The sequence below is a fragment of the Trichechus manatus genome, unplaced genomic scaffold (assembly GCF_000243295.1).
Source record: "Trichechus manatus latirostris isolate Lorelei unplaced genomic scaffold, TriManLat1.0 scaffold00063, whole genome shotgun sequence".
Classification (NCBI taxonomy): domain Eukaryota; kingdom Metazoa; phylum Chordata; class Mammalia; order Sirenia; family Trichechidae; genus Trichechus; species Trichechus manatus.
The window spans coordinates 12,090,729-12,109,276 of record NW_004443999.1 but is presented as its reverse complement, the minus strand read 5'-3'; the positions used below and the strand labels follow the sequence as shown (position 1 = coordinate 12,109,276).

Sequence of the window (18,548 nt, the reverse complement as noted above, 5' to 3'; positions counted from 1 at the left end):
ACATCCTACCAGAACCTTTGGGACACAGCAAAAGCAGTGCTCAGAGGTCAGTTTACAGCAAGAAATGCACACATCCAAAAAGAAGAAAGGGCCATAATCAAAACATTAACTCTACAAGTAGAACCAAGTAGGAAGAGCAGCAAAAGAAGCCCTTGGGTGCCAGAAGAAAGGAAATAATAAGAATTAGAGCAGAATTAAATGAAACAGAGAATAGAAAAATAACTGAAAGAGTTAACAAGACCAAAAGCTGGTTCTCTGAAAAGATCAACAAAATTTTTAAACCATTGGCCAAACCGACAAAAGAAAAACAGGAGAGGAAGTAAATAACCCGTATAAGAAATGAGATGGGTAATATCACAACAGACCTAACTGAAATTAAAAGAAATATAACAGAATACTATGAAATTGTACTCTAACAAATTTGAAAACCTAGAGGAAATGGACAAATTTCTAGAAACTCACTACCTATCGAAACTAGCACAAACAGAGGTAGAACAACTAAACAAACCTGTAAGAAAAGAAGAGATTGAAAAGGTAATTTAAAAACTCCCAACAAGAAAAAGCCTTGGCCTGGACAGTTTCACTGGAGAATTCTACCAAACTTTCAGACAAGAGTTAACACCACTGCTACTAAAGGTATTCAGAGCATAGAAAAGGATGGAATATTCCCAAACTCATTCTACAAAGCCACCATAACCCTGATAGAAATGGAAAAAACAAACACAAAAAAATGGTCATAGATACAGGATCAGGAATCAGAATGGCATCAGGAATCTCTCCATAGCATAATCAGTATCTAGAAAACAATGGAATAATGTCTTCAGTTCTGAGGGAAAACAACTTCCAACCTAGAACTGAATACTCAGTTATACTATCATTGTTTAAGTGTGAAGGAAGTTAGAAGACAAGGGGATAAAGTCTTCAGCTCTGAGGGAACCTAGAATTTGATACCCAGCTATACAATCATAATTTAAATGTGACAGTAATAAGATATTTTCAGACCTGCAAGGTTTCAAAAAGTTTATCTTCTATGCATCCATTCTCAAACCCACTGAGCAAGAAAAGCAAGAAAGAGGGAGATTTGGGATATAGCGACCAGAAAATCCAACCAAGAAAAAAGCAGGGAAAGAAAGTCCCAGGATTATGGTGAAGAGTGTTCCTAGGATGAGGCACTGCATCAGGCATAGAGTACAACAGGCCAGACTGAAGGTCACAGGGCTCTTGGAGAAATTTTCCAAGAGGAAAATGATAGAACAGCAAACAAACTTCTGACAGTAGACCTGGCAACAGAGTTTAGGGTTGAATTAATGACAAGTACATAGAATATAAAATAAAACAAATGAAAAGACGAAATAATGCCAGAGGAAACAAAAGGTTCTACAGGAAAGGAAAATAGTATACTAACAAAAGTTGTTATTGTTACTTGCCTTTGAGTTGGTTCTGACTCACGGCAACCCTGTCTATAACAGAACAAAACATTGCCCAGCCCTGTGCCATCTTCACGATCGCTGGCATGCTCAAGTCCACTGTTGTGGCCACTGTGTGTTTTGAGTGCCTTCCAACCCAGGGGGTTCATTTTCCAGCATTATATCAGATAATATTCTGTTGTGGTTCATAGGGTTTTCACTGGCTAATTTTTGGAAGTAGATCGTCAGGCCTTTCTTTCTAGTCTATCTTAGTCCGGAAGCTCTGCTGAAACCTGTCCACCCTGCTAGTATCTGAAATACCCGTGGCATAACTTCCAGCATCATAGCAACATGTAAGCCACCACAGTTTATTACAAACTGACAGACAAGAGTGGATACTAGCAAATATTTAGTCATAATAATGAAAACACTGTTACTCTAGCCAAAATTAAGACATAAGTCTACTTGGGAGGGTTGACTGTGAGGAGGTAGTAGTAATCAAAAAAGAAAGTTACAGCCTCACTTTCGTTAGTGAGAAGCCAAAAGATAAGGTGTCACATTAAAAATCAGGAAGTAGCAATATAAGTATTTTATTTAAAGTCAGGGAGGTAAATACCAAATTAATCAGTTAAAAGAGATGAAAATGAGGCTCCTAGGGATTGGGAAATGGCAGAGTAGAGACAGGTAGGCAAGGGAATGTTGTTTTTGGTAACTAATCTGGTAGAATATTACTATATGTGTAACCTTAAAAAAAAAAAAAGGAAGAAACTAGGTAACAAAGTAAGTAAACTATAAGTTAAAAATGAAAAAAAAAAAAAACAAGGTAACTTACCTGATCATCATTTTCATCTGAAAAGGTTATAGATGTAAGCTTGTAATTATTCTTCAATAAAAATTCATTGACTAGGAAGTTTAGAGCTCTCTTTTCAAGAGGTTTGATTGGCTCCTGGAGGTAAAATAAAAGACAGATACAATACCATAAGTTTTCTTCCTTTAGTACTTGTGCTACCATTTTATGTGGAAGATACTTGTGGATCTGTCATTTACTCACCTGAATTTCAGGACTTGATTTGTAATTTTTTCGTTCCTGTAAAGGAACTTCATTTTCTGGGGGAAGAAATTGTAAATAATATTTTACTATTTTACATTTGAAAATATCTCAGCTACTTCTACATTGTCAAAGTAGAAAAAGTCTCAAAAAAAGTTTTATGTACACCACCTGCAGCCTTTGTTAGGTTTGCTCGGAGGGCCTGAATGGTCTCCTTGGCTTTCCGTAGTTCAAACTCCAGGACTGGACAGGGATTTGGAATAAACACACACAGGCATCCAACCAAGAAAAGGGAAACAAAAATAAAAAATAAAAAGCAAGGATGGGTATGAAAAAAAAATACAATTTGTATTGAAAACAGAAAGCATGCAATCTTTATGAAACTTGTGAACGCATGCAGCAGAGTTGATTTGCAAGCAAACTGGTGAATGTTTTCCATAGTTTTAATAGAATTCAGGGGACTACTGATCAAGTGTTCTAGCTGTCTGACAAGGAATAGTGCTATTTAAAAACAAACTCTATGGCATACTTCATTTAGGTAAATCAAAATATTAGTATCTCAGTACTACTTCACTCACTCTCGGTAAGAAAATGCAATGAGATGTTTTCAAGTAACAATTTTGCGGGAAAATATAAAAATAGATGAAGATCAAGTAAATATACTTTTAAAATATCTTAGGGTTTAAAAAAAGTAGTTTCAGAATGCTTTATCTGAATGTTATAAATCAATATACAGGAACGATAGAGAATATACCCCTTTACTAAGATGTTGAAGGAATATGGTTTAAATATTTAACAAATGATAGGATGTGAATACATTTTTCTAGAAACAATTATATAATGTATTTTACATATGCTAAAAAAAACTTCCAAGGCTTTTATTCTAGGTTTCACTTAAAGGCAAAAGGTAGAAAGTTTCTCTAACTTTTAATTAAGATAATTTTAAAGCAAATGATTGTGCACATTTCTAAAAATGTAGTTTTATAAGGATACTAAATAAAATTAAGTAGAATTTCAAAGTTTCTCAGAATTCCTGAAATAGATTTTTCCATTTTAAGATGTACTAATGAAATTCAAACATTTCTCCTATCATAAACATGAGTACTGGGGAAACATCTGAATAAGCTCTTTAAAATGTCTAATTATAAGCACAAATTAACTGTATGTGTGTCACTTGGGGTATTTTCCTTAAAATGTATTCCTAAACTGTGCAGAAGAAAAAGCAAACTTAGACATGGGGAAAAAAGCCATCTTAGTGAATGAAATAGAGCTCGGGAAAGACTAAGTAACCTTTGTCACAACTGGAAAATAATTATAGCAGTTAAATAGCTCTGCATAAAAACTAGAAAATTTAAGGTTTCATCTTAAAGATGTAATTTTTCCCTGACTGAAAAACAGAAAGAAAATAAAGATGTTAAATGAGATGCTATCAGACAGAATAAAGCTCTAAAAATATACGGAAAAATCAGGATTCACTCAGTTTGCAATTTTTCATTAAAAACATAAGATGTAACAGAATCACATCTAGTGACATGAAGGCCACTTATTTTGATGCGCAGAATTTAACTGCAGCAACGTGGAAGCACAACTAAAAAATCTGATGACATTGTATGTTACTATTTCTTTTTTGGTAGTCAGCAATGCTGATCTGCAAACATTTCTGTGCAACAAAGTTAAAACATTTTCCCTAAAACTCACACTCTGGAACATTAGTTTATGTTTAAAGACTGCACATACTCCATGTGTAAGGTAAGTAAAGAATAAGTTTACATAGCAGGTTGGTTTACTTTTTTTTTTTTAATTTCAAAACTCTAGGTAACTGATTTTGATTTAAAAATGCTTAATTACACCTTAAGTAAAATGAGTGTATTGTTTTTTCAATATCATTCACATTTTACTAAGATATATTACAGAACAATTGCAGATCAGAAATGCCCTGCACCAGAATGATAGAAATATGAAAAAAAGAAAAGAAAAAAACTGGTTAAAACACAAACTGGGAAAAACTCAAATTCAATTGGTGAAAGTTTAGGTGACCAAGAGCAAACACTGAATGATTATGGCACAGAAAGCCAGAAAAACCCATGTCAGACGGCAAGAATTTATACTCCTATACATATCTATAAATAAATCGCCAAATGTCATTAAGTTACTAATGCTTTGAAAAGATAGTGTCTATCAAAACGAATTCACTCTGCTGCATGTTTCTTAATGTACGATATAGACTTTAAAAGACAAAGGCATATCTTTAAAACTACAGGACATCTCTACAAAGGCAAAGTATGCATAGTCAAGTAATTGCAGTTACATGATAGTTTCAAAGGAAAGGTTCTGAACAGCGGTGGTATATACACATAGATTTGAATCTGTTTCTTCGGTTTTAAAACATTTGATTAAAGCTCAAAATTAGTTATTCTGTAAAGAGATACAATGCACTGAATAATCTCCAAGTATTTTTCACATACAATTCTTCCTAAAAATACTTAAGGACTATTACGTTTTTAAAAAACACTGCAGTGCAGTAATCAACCAGCAAACTGCTCATGCCACTTGCCCAACCCAGCTGAATACAGTTCTACTGAAACTAAGGCAATAACTACAAAGATGAAGATGTACAACAATGTTACATATTACAATCTTATAAAAAATGATGATTACATCAGTATGCGCAATTCTAGATTAGTTTAAACAGCATTTGCCAACCAGGACCAGGTGTTTCTGGTATTATATCAGGAGCACTTGAGTGCTTAAAGACTATGCTCTGATGAACTGGGAGATGGTACAACTGACCATGTGGAGACAACAAAGGTAAATAGTTGAAATTCAAAGCAGAAATATATCAATTTTTTGCTGCCCCAACATAATTTATCATTAATGTTATCTTGAAATACTTTCCAGTCTTTTTTTTGGCATGAAACTCAAAAAATTATTTTGGAGGATATTTTCATAACATTGATCTGAGTCAAGTATTTTTCATTCCCATTCCCATTCACCGCTGAAGAGCTCAAATCAATTAGTCTGAGTCAAGGATTCTGCCATCCAAGTAATCATGAAACTGTCTTCTTTCAATTCAGAATTTTCCAGATTTTTTCTGAAATTAACATGATTTGACTTCATAATAAAATACCATTTCCTCCATCATCAATACTTATTTTCGTATCCCAGGAATTGTTCTATAGAAAGGAAAATTTTTCTTCTCAATTTCCTTAAGAATATGAGTTAGAATAAAATTCCATACCAATAACAATACAAAAACCCTAAAACACTACCATCCCCAACCCTATTAGGTTTGGAGAATTCTCCCTGCATATTTCAGACTTAAGCAATGTATAGTACTGATAAACCAAAAAAACCCCATGGCCGTCAAGTAGATTCTGACTCATAGCAACCCTACAGGACAGAGTAGAACTGCCCCACAGGGTTTCCAAGGAGCGCCTAGTGGATTCGAACTGCCGACCTTCTGGTTAGCAGCCAAACTCTTAACTACTGTGCCACCAAGGTTTCACAGTACCGATAGGCATGACTAAGTACATAGTAATAAATCAATAAACTAAAGCAAGATGCAATCTCCACAGTTTTAGAGATTTCTCTCTATATATTCAACTTAGTGGGGAAAAGCAACTTCCTTTCCACACCTTAAAAGAAAAATTCTTTCCATTACCACTCTTCCCGCTGACTTCTACAGTGAAGCTGGTGTTTCTGAAGGTGTCATCCCTGGGCTTTGCTTACGTTACATACTCCACTGGAATGATATTTATCCCTGTGATTTTAACCATCACAAGCACCCTGAAGATGCTGAAATCTTTACATCCATTTCCCAAGATACAGACATACCTAATTATCTCCCAGACATACCCACTCAAATGTCTCAAAGTTGTGAATTTGATCCTATCTAAATGAAACTCATCATCGTTCTCTCAAATCTGCTCCCCTGCCTCCTCCTATAATCTCTCTCCATTAATGGTACCACTATCTACCCAGGCTCTTAAACAGGAAACCTGGAAATTATTCTTCACTTATCCTTGCCTTTACCCTCACATCAATTAATGTCTAAGTTGTACTGATTCCGATTCTTCATTAACTCCCAAAATACCCACTTATCTCAGCCGTCTCTCCAATTGTCATACTTCAGACCTTTATGATTTCTCATATAAATTACCTCAACAACCTACCACCATATTAAGGCCCTGAAAAGTCTTGCAGAAAACCACAACTTTCCAAATGTCTGAGCATAAAATTCTCTTTTCTTGTTTTTGCCTTTTTTTTTTTTCTTCTTTTTTTGGCTTTTTCCCCAATGAAACTAACATTGTCATGAAATACACTTTAGGAAATGTTGATCTCAAGTAGAGACAAAACAAACAAAAATCTAATGAATACATAATCACTTTCATTTTTAGCTTAAATACAACCATAATGATTTTTTTTTTTCCTCTCTGAGCCTATTTTAACTGCATGGTAACAGATACAGAGAAATCCATTTTCGAAATGCTACCTTCCCTCTTCGTAGTCTTGCTGGAGCATCTATCCTATTTCCCCATTGCTGTTGAGTCGATTTTGACTTGTAGTGACCCTGTAGGACAGACTAGAACTGCTCCGTAGTGTTTCCATGACTGTAAATCTTTATGGAAGCAGACTGTCACATCTTTCTCCTACAGAGCAGCTGGTGGGTCTGAACCACCAATCTTTTGGTTAGCAGCCGAGCACTTAACCACCGAGCTACCAGGGCTCCTCTATTCTATTTACATGATACAAAATTATAAAATAAGATTTAGATAAGGTACAAAATAGTAAAAAAAAAAGGATCTTTCTAATAGAAAGGAACAGATACATTAGTACTAGGGGGAAAACATATAAGAACATAACCAGATTTAGGTAATCCTGATGCAGCTGGATATATATGCTGCCAGGCCAAAACATAAGGAATGAGAAGGCTACTGATGCTGCTTTTACCCTGGGTGTGGGGGACGGGGCACGGTATCCCACTGGCAAAAATCTGAATGTCATTTTAGAATGTCTACTAGAGTATAAAGACTCCATATGCCTACTTTGTTGATCGTTGTACCCAGGAGAGCATAATATCCAGAATACAGACTAAATACTAAACAAATATTTACTGAATGAACGGGTATTCCAATACTTGATGCCATATATAATAAATCTGCGCTCTTACGAGCATTCAGGAATGACTTTCCCTACAAATTAGAAAGCGAAGTGTTTATAGTTTCTCTAGATTCCCAACACAGAGTTAAAGTGTGAACTAGAGAAGTAACAAAGTAAGAGGTGGAAACATGAGAAGAAAGTCAGGGACTCTAGTGCTAAGAGATGGATCATGGGAACCTGAGACAGAGGATGGGTAGTTCTAATGAGACTTGCATCTTCCTATATAATAGAAGCTTTTTTTGAATATAAAAATGTCACTTTTTGTCATACCTCAGGAATAAAAAAGCACAAGTTTCCATTTATACATATTTTTTAGAAAAATATTTGCTTTAACAGAGATACTGTACTGTTTATTAGTACCCAAAATAAATTACTTTTTGTTTGGTTTCCAATTAAGTTTTGTTGTTTTTTTTAAAGCAAGAACTCATTACCTACTTGGATTTAAAAGTCTACAGTATATAGGTAATAAAAGCATCACTGGTACAACATCAATACCTAAAGATTTGTTTTGTCAGCTTGTTAATCTATTCTTCCTTACCAACAATAAAACTGACTAATGTTAAGAGGTGTTTTCTGGCATAAGTTATGAAATTATTACAGATTATTATTAAGATTATAGGAAAAAATACAAAATATGGCAAAATATGTGCTGATACAAGAAAATAGGTTATAAAGAAGAAATTCCCCCAGAAAGAGAATCAACAAAGATGGTTGATTCAAAATAACAACACTCAACTGGATGATCAAAAGTGGTATTTACCTTTTTGTAACCCTCTCCTTCAACTTGTCACTGACCAACAGGCCCTGATCATCTCTTGCCAACACTATGGCAATCCTTTCCTAACTGGATTCTCTCTTGCTCCACACCTTCCCACCAGTCCATTCTCCATACTTTTAGTTGTCTTTCTAAAATACCAATCTTACCACATGACTCCCTCACTTAAAAATTTTTGACGGTTCCTAAATATCTACAAAATACCTATAGGCACCTACTCAACATGGTCTCAGTCTATCATTCCAGATTAATGTCCAGTTATTTCCTACTATACAGTTAATATTTTCACTGACTCTAGCTGCTTGTTATGCCCCAAACATGACAGGACCTTTCACAGCCTGGTGTCTTTTGCCTATGTGATTTCTTCCAGCTCCTCTCTATAAAAAAATTCCTATTCATCCATCAAGTCCCAGTTCAAATGTGAGCTTCTCCCTGATGCTTTCCTACCCAAAATTAACAAACTATTTATTACAGTTCCCAAATCACTGCATACATATGCATATTACTGACATACGTGTTATCAAAAATTCCTTGAGAGAATTCCTTATCTATTTCATATTTGTATAACTAGTGCCTTACATAGTACCTAACATATAGCAGATGCTCAAAATGCCTAAATGGATTAAAGAATGGCAATCCCAAAAGTCAGAATATAGATCCCCCTTGCTACCTTAAAGGAAACTCAACAATCTAAGAGGTATATTGTATATACATTCGGTAATACTAGCTTTGTTTAATAACATACAGAAAATCCTTTATGACAAAAACCCAGCTAGATCATGCTTATTTTGATTTGATGTCTGCTTTGATGTAAATCATTTTTATATGAAAATTTATACTTCATATGAAAAATAAGTTCAGAAATGGAAAATCTCTAAAATGAAAAGCTTTTAAAATTTTACTTCTTTTAAAGGAAAAGGGCCATACTGAAATAGTCTCGCATGGGAAAGACAAAATTCTGCTATCCATATGAACTGAATGTATAATGGGTCAGAGATGCAGCCTGTTACTAAAAGATACCTTGTGGGCTCTAGAATAAAAACCGTGTGTTTACCTCCTGGTCTTGCTTCTTACCATATGGAGGCTACCAGGCAAATTTCTCAAGTTTGCTAAGCCTCACTTTACTCATCTATAAAATAATGACATTATGACCTATTTTGCAGGATTAGTAACAGGATTAAATAAAATATTGTATATAAAGCACCCAGCCCAGTGCCTTGAACAGAGCAGATGCTCAAAAGTATTTGTTCCTTTGGAGATCAATTTCCTCTTTGAAAGGAAATCTGTACACACTAGAAAAAATAATCAGATTTTTAAGCATAGGAGAAAGATGGCAATAGTAACCCTGAAAACAAATGTAATATCTGTCTCATAAATAGCAAAAGCTGATTAAAACATTGAAAAAGACTCTACATTTTTACAAGCTTTTAAGTTCCTACCAATGGTTAGCAAAGAGTCAAAAATATTTTAGGAAATGAGAATTATGACTGGTTTTTTGAAACTTTTTTGTAAAGTTTCATCTACCACATACTAACTCATTTGATTTAATGAAAGAATATGGTAGAAGAGCACAAAAAATTTTAAAGTTATGGTCTTTGAATAAGGTATGTTTTTCCTCCCTTTTCCAATGAAGATGAACAGTTATTTATATGTGAACATACTACAGTAATTAAAAATTACTTTATTTCCACAAATCTAGAGACATAGTATATTCTTAAGATTAAAAGTGTAAGGTCAAAACTGCCACATATTTAATACATTTTATTTTACTCTTAGTTATGTAGTCTGTATTTATCCAGGTCCACTGCTGTTTCTTCATTCTCTTCCTGCTTTACTTTTTCCATTGGGCTCAATAGTTCAAAGTTAGGATCAGTCAAACTTTTTACTCTTAAGTTCTAACAAAATGTTAGATGGGGAATGAAAATGTTATGTAAATAGTGACATTTGGACACAGGAACTTCTATCTTCTTCTCCTTTTCTACCTATATTGCCATGAATAATTAGAGATTGTGCAAGCCAATTATTACAAATTTTAGCTAAAGATTTTGCTTTTTAATCAATAATGTTTCACCTAATTAGAAGTATTAAAATAAATAACAAGAATACCAATGAATCTCCTGAATTTGGCTAAGTCTAAAACGCAAATTTTCAAATGGTTACTAAAGGAAAGAATATAATTATGTGGCCAATTTCTAGGTAGGAGTTATTTTCAAATACATAACAATCTGTACAATAATACAAATTAATATACTTATTCTCTCAGTTAACCCTTTCAAGATCCAATTATTTTCTCCTTTGAATTTTTTGTTGATGCTATGTTTTCACTAACGAAGGCATGCTGATTAAAGGACAAATTCGGAATTTTTGTTATGAGTAATAGATTTTGATCCACATTATGTGGGATCACATGTGTCCCAGCAGACCCTGGACGTAGTGCGACATGAGTCAAGAACAAAATCTTTTTTTTTTTTCCCATTTCTTGAAAATTTGTAAAACATGAAGTTATCTGGCAATGACTGCACATATATTTTATTCTAGTCTCCTTCTTAGCCTTTTTATTATTTTTCATAAAACTTTTCAAAATATGGTACAATGCATTCTTCCTTACTGCAAAAGCAATACTTACAGGCCAAACATATAAAACTACAGGAATTTGAATCTCAGGAAAATTACCATTACTATGTATTCTTCATTATAACAAAAGCATTACTAACAGCTAAGAAGCAGAAACAGTTGCCCTGGAATATTGCAGAACTGCTTATAGAAGTGCATTCCACCTCCTACACGTGGAAGCAACGATCAGGCCCTAAGACTGAATGCGGAGTAAGAAAAACTTACAGGAGTTTGGGTCTCTTGAAAAGTACCACTGTAATGCATTATTTCTTATTGCGAAGGCATTATTTACCATTCATCCAAACCAAAAAACCAAACCCACTGCCATCGAGTTGACTCCAACTCATAGCAACCCTACAGGACAGAGGAGAACGGCCCCATAGTGTTTCCAAAGTGTAAATCTTTACAGAAGCAGGCTGCCACATCTTTCTCCCATGGAGTAGCCGGTAGTTTCAAACCGCTGACCTCTTATTTCACAGCCAAGCACCTTAACCACTGCGCCACCATGGCTCCTCCTCAATTAAATAGCATACATTTAATATTTAACGTAAAATATATAATTTATAATATCACTTAGCAAGTGATGTAATTAAGACAAATTAGTCATAAAATTATTCAAATAATTTCCATTTGATGTGCTAATTTTCAGATATTGCTGATGATATTTTCTGTTTTGATACAGCTGTCAAAAATGACGTTTTTGATTAAGCCATGATTTGATATAGGGAGTCACATTAAATTCTTCTAGTAACTTCTCTACTAAATTGACATTGTTATTGCTTGCTTACATTGCTGAATCGTTTTTTCAACTTCTGCTGAACTCAAAACAACATCATTTTTTTTCTAACATATAATACTACCTGAGATTTTAAAATATTCAGTCTCTAGTCCCAATCAAGGAATGAAAATCATATATTAGAATTCATATATAATTAGGTCAAACCTAATCCTTCATGCTAAGAGATAGCATATGGTGCAATCGGGGGCTCTGATGCTGGTCTACCTGGATTTTAACCCAAGCTCTACTACTGAAGTCTTAAATCCCCCTAAGTGCCTCAGTTTCCTCATCAGTATAAAAAGAAAGAGGATGATAATTCTGTAACTCAAATGAGTCAAAATACATTTAGAACAGTGTTTAGAATGGAGCAAGTGCTATATAATAATTAGCACTCAGTTTTATTCATAATGAACAATTCATAATGAACATGACTGTAAGGATGTGGTAGGTTTAACATACTTGTTTCAATAAGTGGAAGAAAAATTCAACAGAGTTGGTCAAGAGGGGATGTTTTCTAGCCCTATACTGCCCCGACAGGCTCCATCTGTCCCACATGGCATTCCTCTTGTTCCAAGAGTGTCCATCATTCGATGGAACCCAAAATACCATCTTGCTCAGTCAGAAAGTCCTATGAAAACGACAGTTCCTATAAGCTACTCAAGAATGACTTCAGTGATGGGTAGCCACAAGACCAGAAAGGAGCCAGGGCTGCTACACTGGCAAATTCTAGGATGGACTCCTAGCAGAGCCCAATGAGGCTTGTCTGGTGTGGGTAGTGCACATGGGGCACAAATTGGTCCTTTGAAGTCCCTAAGACCCAATGATGATGCCTAGGACATGGGGTAGGGAGGAGGAAGGAGATTGGAATGAGCAACCACTCAGTTACAAGGATGCTGGTCTTCTTATAGGAATGGAGAGGATCCTAGAAGTCCCTGCTGTACCAAATATTAACCCTTTATTTTCTGGATAATAGGAAGGTCAAGAGGAAAGGTTATGATACCTGGGGAGTACCCAGTGAACTCAAGGCAACAGTTTTATCTGCCAACCAACATGGAAGTATTTCAACCAATTTTTAACTGCCAGTATAGTAGTACTGGTATATAACACCTGAATATCAGCCCTTGTTTGGAGGATCAAAAGAATAAGGCTCAGGTCCAACTAACTTTGTACCATACCATGGCTAACTTAAACTTGGCACCAGTTATTACAACTGCATAATGTTGGCTGTAAGCAGAACTCAGAAAATTGTATGTGCTCATAACCAGAAATTCACAGCACCACTGGAAGAGGAAGTTGGGGTAAGATGTTCCCTCCAGCCAAAAAGTTAGTAATGTATCTTTTGTATAACTAGATACATTACATTCACATATCAAATTATAGAAGTAAATATTCTTCAAGCTATTTTATTATTTCTAGAATGCCAAAGAATCCAGATCAATCTGTCTTTACGATCTTACTCACCTGCCACTCTCTCATCAGTTTCCCTGTTACCATCATCTGAATATCTTGCAAAGTCTAAGGAATCAAGGGTACTGATGCTCCCAGCTCGATCTATAATAAAGAAAAAGATAAAAGAATTAAATAAACAGATTTTTATTTAATTGTCAAAATAAGAGACTGGAATTTATTTACCTATAATTATTTCCAGCTATTAAAACTATGATTCTTAGATCTAGGAATTCTACTAAAACAATAAGTTAAAAATGCTCATACCAATTAAGCTACTTTAAAATAACCCAAGTTTCCCTGACCAAATCACTGTCTAATCTCTGAACCATGCGCACACAGGACCTATTACAAGAAGCCTAGTTAAAGACAAAAAACTGAACTGAAATCTGAGCTGCCACCTAAGAGAGAGTTTGTAGTTTTGTCCAAACAAGATAATTACCTATTAAAGGAAAAACAAAACAAAAATCAACACTCTTCAAAGGAATATAACAAAATCCAGTCTCCACAACACGGTCCACATTACAATCCAAAATTACTTATTATAAAAGAACCAGGAAAATATGAAGTAGTTTCAAGAGAAAACACAATCAAGAGGGACAAGACGTCCCAGATGGCAGTAGGTGTTATGTACACAATGATTGAAGAAGAAACCTTAGCAGAGAAACAGAGAATATAAAAAAATACACCAAGTAAAAATTCTAGAACTGAAAGGTAGAATATGGAAGATTTTAAATTCACTGTATAGTTCTAATAACAGAATGAAATTGAGAGGGGAGTCAGTGACCTTAAAGATAAATTAACAGGAATTGTTCAAGTGAAGAACAGAAAGAAAAAAAAGACTAAAAGAAAATTAACAGAGCCTCAGGGATCTGTGGGACAATAGCAAAAGGTCTAATGTGTATAACTGAAATCAACAGATATAAATTCAAGAAGCTCAGAGAACACCCACCAGGATAAATAACAAAAGTAACAAACCTAGTCATATTATAAATAAACAGCTGAAAATTAAAAATGAGGAAAAAATATTAAAAGCAGTCAGAGAAAAACACATACAGAGGAACAATAACTGGCATGTCTGCTGACTTCTCATCAAAACCCATGGGACAAAAGGCATCCAGATTGGAAAGGAAGAAGTAAAACGATCTCTGTTTAACAGATGACATGATCTTATATATAAAAAACCTAAGGAACCCACTAAAAAACAACTAGAACTAATAAACAGGCTAATCAAAGTTGCAGGATACTCTATCAATATACAAAAATTAATCATATTTTTATACACTAGCAATGAACAATCCAAAAGTAAAATTATGTAAGCAATTTCATTTTCAATAGCATTAAAAAGAATGATATATTTACAGGCAGTTCCCAGATTACAAATGAGTTCCATTCCTAAGTCTGTCTTTAAGTCGGAGTTGTACTTAAGTCGGAACAGTTAAGTATGGTTCATATCTAACGTCAGTCAAATGTTTGTCTTAGCATATAGTATACAGTGTACCTTTCTATGCATGAAGCCCTGGTGATGCAATGGTTAAGAGTTTGACTGCTAACCAAAAGGTCAACAGTTCAGATCCACCAGCCGCTCCTTGGAAATCCTATGGGTTGCTATGAACTGGAATCAACTTGGCAGCAACAGGTTTGATTTTATTTATTTATTTTTGGGTTTTGATGCATAAAAAACATTAAAGAAACACTTTCAGATACACTAAAACATCTTTAACATAATAATACAGTACTACTAATAACAATGTTTTGATGTGTGTTGAAAAGTAGTACCTGTTTTTTATTCAAACCATTTTATGGACTTCGAATTTTTATTGTAATAGGCTTTACAGGGGTTGATTCATAACTTCGGGTTGTACACAAGTTGGATGTTTGTAATCTGGAGACTGCCTGTATAAATGAATTAACAATAGACGTTCAAGACTTAGTCTCAACATCATTAGTCCTTAGGAATATGAAAATCAAAACCACTGTGAGATACCATTTTATACCCACTAGGATGACTATAAGGAGCCCTGGTGGCAAAACGGTTAAGCACTGGGCTGCCGACTGAAAGGTTACAGGTTTGAATTAGGTGTAAGAGAAAAGACTTGGCGTTCTGCTCCCATAAAGATTACAGCCTAGAAAATCCTATGGGGCAGTTCTATTCTGTTACATGGGGTTGGTATGAGTCTAAATTGACTCGACGGTACCTAACAACAACAACAGGATGACTACAATAAAAGAGACAGACAATAAAAAGTGTTGGCAAGGAGAAATCGGAACTCTCATACATGGCTGATGGGAATGTAAAACAGTGCAGCCAATGTAGAAAACAGTTTGGCAGTTCCTCAAAAGGTTAAATATAGAGTTACTGTATGACCCACAGTTCTACTCCATGGTAGAAATGAACCCAAGAGAAATGAAACCACATATCCACATAAAATCTTGTATACAAATGTTCACAGCAGTATTATTCGCAATGGTGAAAAAGTGGAAACAACTATCAACTGATGAATGCATTAAAAAATGTGGTACGTACACACAATCGAATGTTAGTTATTTGAGAATACAAAGGCATGAAATACTAATATGCATGAATATAGGTGAACCTTGAAAATATTATGCTGAATGAAATAAGTCAGTCACAAAAGAACCACATATTTTATGATTCTATTTACATGAAATATACAGAATAGGCAAATATATAGACACAGAAAATAGATTAGTGGTTTCCTACAGCTGATGGGTGGTGAGTAGGGAGTGTCTGCTAATGGGTAGGAGATTTATTTTGGGGTGATAAATATGTTCTAAAAGCAGATAATAACAGCTGTTGCACAGGTTTTTATAAATACGCTAAAAACCACTGAACTGTACATTTTAATGGGTGAATTTTATAGTATTTAAATTGTATCTCAATAAAGTTATTTTTTTTAAAGGAACATCTTTAGACTACCAAGAGAAAAAAACTGCAACACAGAATTCTATATCCAGCAAAAACATCCTTCCAAAATGAAGGCAAAGTAAAAAAATCAGTTTCCTAAAGCATTTTTCACAAAGCCCTTTGTGCCTCAAGAAGCTCCTAAGAAAAAATATAAAATAGGAAAAAAGCGTATACATGTAAGTGTATATATATGTATATGCTTTTTTTCTATTTTATATTTTTTCTTAGGAGGTACAGTGGTTAAGAGCTCAGCTGTCAACCAAAAGGTCGGCAGTTCGAATCCACCAGCTGCTCCTTGGAAACCCTATGGGGCAGTTCTACTCTGTCCGGTAGGATTGCTATGAGTTGAGATGGACTCGATGGAAACAGGTTATATATACATATATATCAGTATGTATAATATCCTCAGTTATTAATAGTAGACATTAATATATCAGATTCATAGAAATTCTGAGCTAATCAATAATCAAGGAAAACAAAAGATAGTGTTTTCCAAAATCATCTGTCCACTGCATTCCTTTCTTTGCATCACATGATAATATTACAACATTCATTTGTTAAGAGGAATAAGCTACAGCCCCAGTCCAAATCTGTCCTAAGGTCTGTTTATGTATGATTCCCAAGTTAAAGATAGTTTTTACATTATTAAAGGGTTTTAGAACAAAAACATAAAAGAATATGCAACATATAAGGTCTGCAGAGCCTAAAATATTTACTACCTGTTCCTTTACAGAAAAATTTTGCCAACTTCTGTTTTAGAAAATTAAATCAACATGCATTGAGTGCCACCAATATACAAGGCAGTGTAATAGGGATCTATCTAAGACATATGGAAAAAGACTAAAATACACTTTTGTGTACTGATTGCTCTTTGTTTGTTCCATCATTCATTCATTCACTCAGTACTTATGAAGCACCAACTATATGACAAGCACTCTTGTAGGTACTGAGTATATAGCGGTGAACAGAGCAGACGAAAACCCCTGACCTTGTGGAATCTACAAGGGTGGGGAAGCAATAAACAACAAAATATTTACAGTATGCCAGAATAAGTACTATGCTGAAAAGAAAAGCAGAGGAAAAGGAAAATTAATTTACATGAAAATATTTCAACTCTTCTTAGAGCCCTATGATGCAGTGGTGTGGTTTTTTGTTTTTTAAACATCAGAAATTTCTATGAAATCATATACATAGTACTATTCACTGAACATGTCTCTTGGATCCCCAGTTCACTATCAATGATCCCAGACATAGTGCAGCATTTCAAACTAAGCCCTGAAGAATAACTGTCCACCAGCTCAACATATCAGGAAAAGGCATTCCAGGCAGAGGGAAAGAACTAACAAAAGTATGGAGTTTTCAAAGTGCAGGACAAACTGGGTGTAAGTAGCATTGCAGGTAGTCCCCGACTTATGACGGGGTTCCATTCCGACAACTCTGTCGTAAGTTCTGACTTAAGTCGAATACCTCATGTCTTTTTTTTTTTTTTTAGTTTTCATTATTATTGCCTTTTATTATCAATATCTTTAAAAATCCGATCTTTATTTGTCTTTGGGGATTGGTAACATTACATGTACGCTTATAGATATATTTTAACACATACACACATATGTAAAAAAATCCACAAATCATAAAAATTTACTCCAACAATGAAGAAGAGTTGAACAACACTGGCATTTTGTCAGCTGCAGTAATAACTCCACTTGTGTAAGGTTCTGGATCATCTGGATTACCCCTGGTAATGGGGACAGTGTTTCTAGCCAGAAAATTAGTGAGAGTTGTCTGTATGGTCCTTCTTTTGTTTCCTTCAAATATTTCGTGGTAACATCTCACTGCTTCCTGAATCTGCCTACTGATTGTAGCAAAGCAATCAGCGTTTGGGTCCGTGTTTTCAAACAAGTGACTTAGTTCAGAAAAAACTACCTAATCCTTTCACTCTAAATTTTTTTGACAGCTTCTCTTTCCTCTTCCTCATTAACTCTCAACTCTCTCTTCTTTAGCATTTCTTTCCTGTTCAAAATCCATTAAGTCCTGATCTTTCAATTCACCTTTTTCATGATCTATGAGCTGTTCATTGGTGTTATCAAATTCTAAATTCAGCATTCTTGCCATATGGACAGTTTCTCCACTGATCTCTTTCATCATATTATCTTGATCAAATGTTTGGAGCATGTTCACATAACTTGGCAATTTTTTCCAAATCCCCTGCAGGTATCTTCACATAACTTCCTCCCAGGAAGATGAAACATTCTGGATACACTGAAGAATATTATAATTCTTCCAGAAATAAACATAATGTTACTGTACCTCCATCTGTTGCATCTGCAAGTGAACATCTGAGAATGATAACATCAGCAAATTATGTACTGCAACACTGTATGTAGTACATATTA

General features: G+C 34.7%; 1 protein-coding gene across 1 annotated transcript in view; it reads right to left on the bottom strand.

The window, feature by feature from the left end:
* The window catches only part of RELCH (RAB11 binding and LisH domain, coiled-coil and HEAT repeat containing), a 145,286-nt gene that overhangs the window by 93,712 nt on the left and 33,026 nt on the right, over positions 1 to 18,548 (bottom strand). Inside the window, exons 2-5 of the mRNA XM_023733945.1 lie at positions 13,242 to 13,331; positions 2,626 to 2,697; positions 2,458 to 2,513; positions 2,239 to 2,352 (exon numbers count right to left, since the gene is read on the bottom strand). Of these exons, the coding sequence (XP_023589713.1) occupies positions 2,239 to 2,352; positions 2,458 to 2,513; positions 2,626 to 2,697; positions 13,242 to 13,331 (332 nt within the window). The remainder of the gene's footprint in view (positions 1 to 2,238; positions 2,353 to 2,457; positions 2,514 to 2,625; positions 2,698 to 13,241; positions 13,332 to 18,548) is intronic.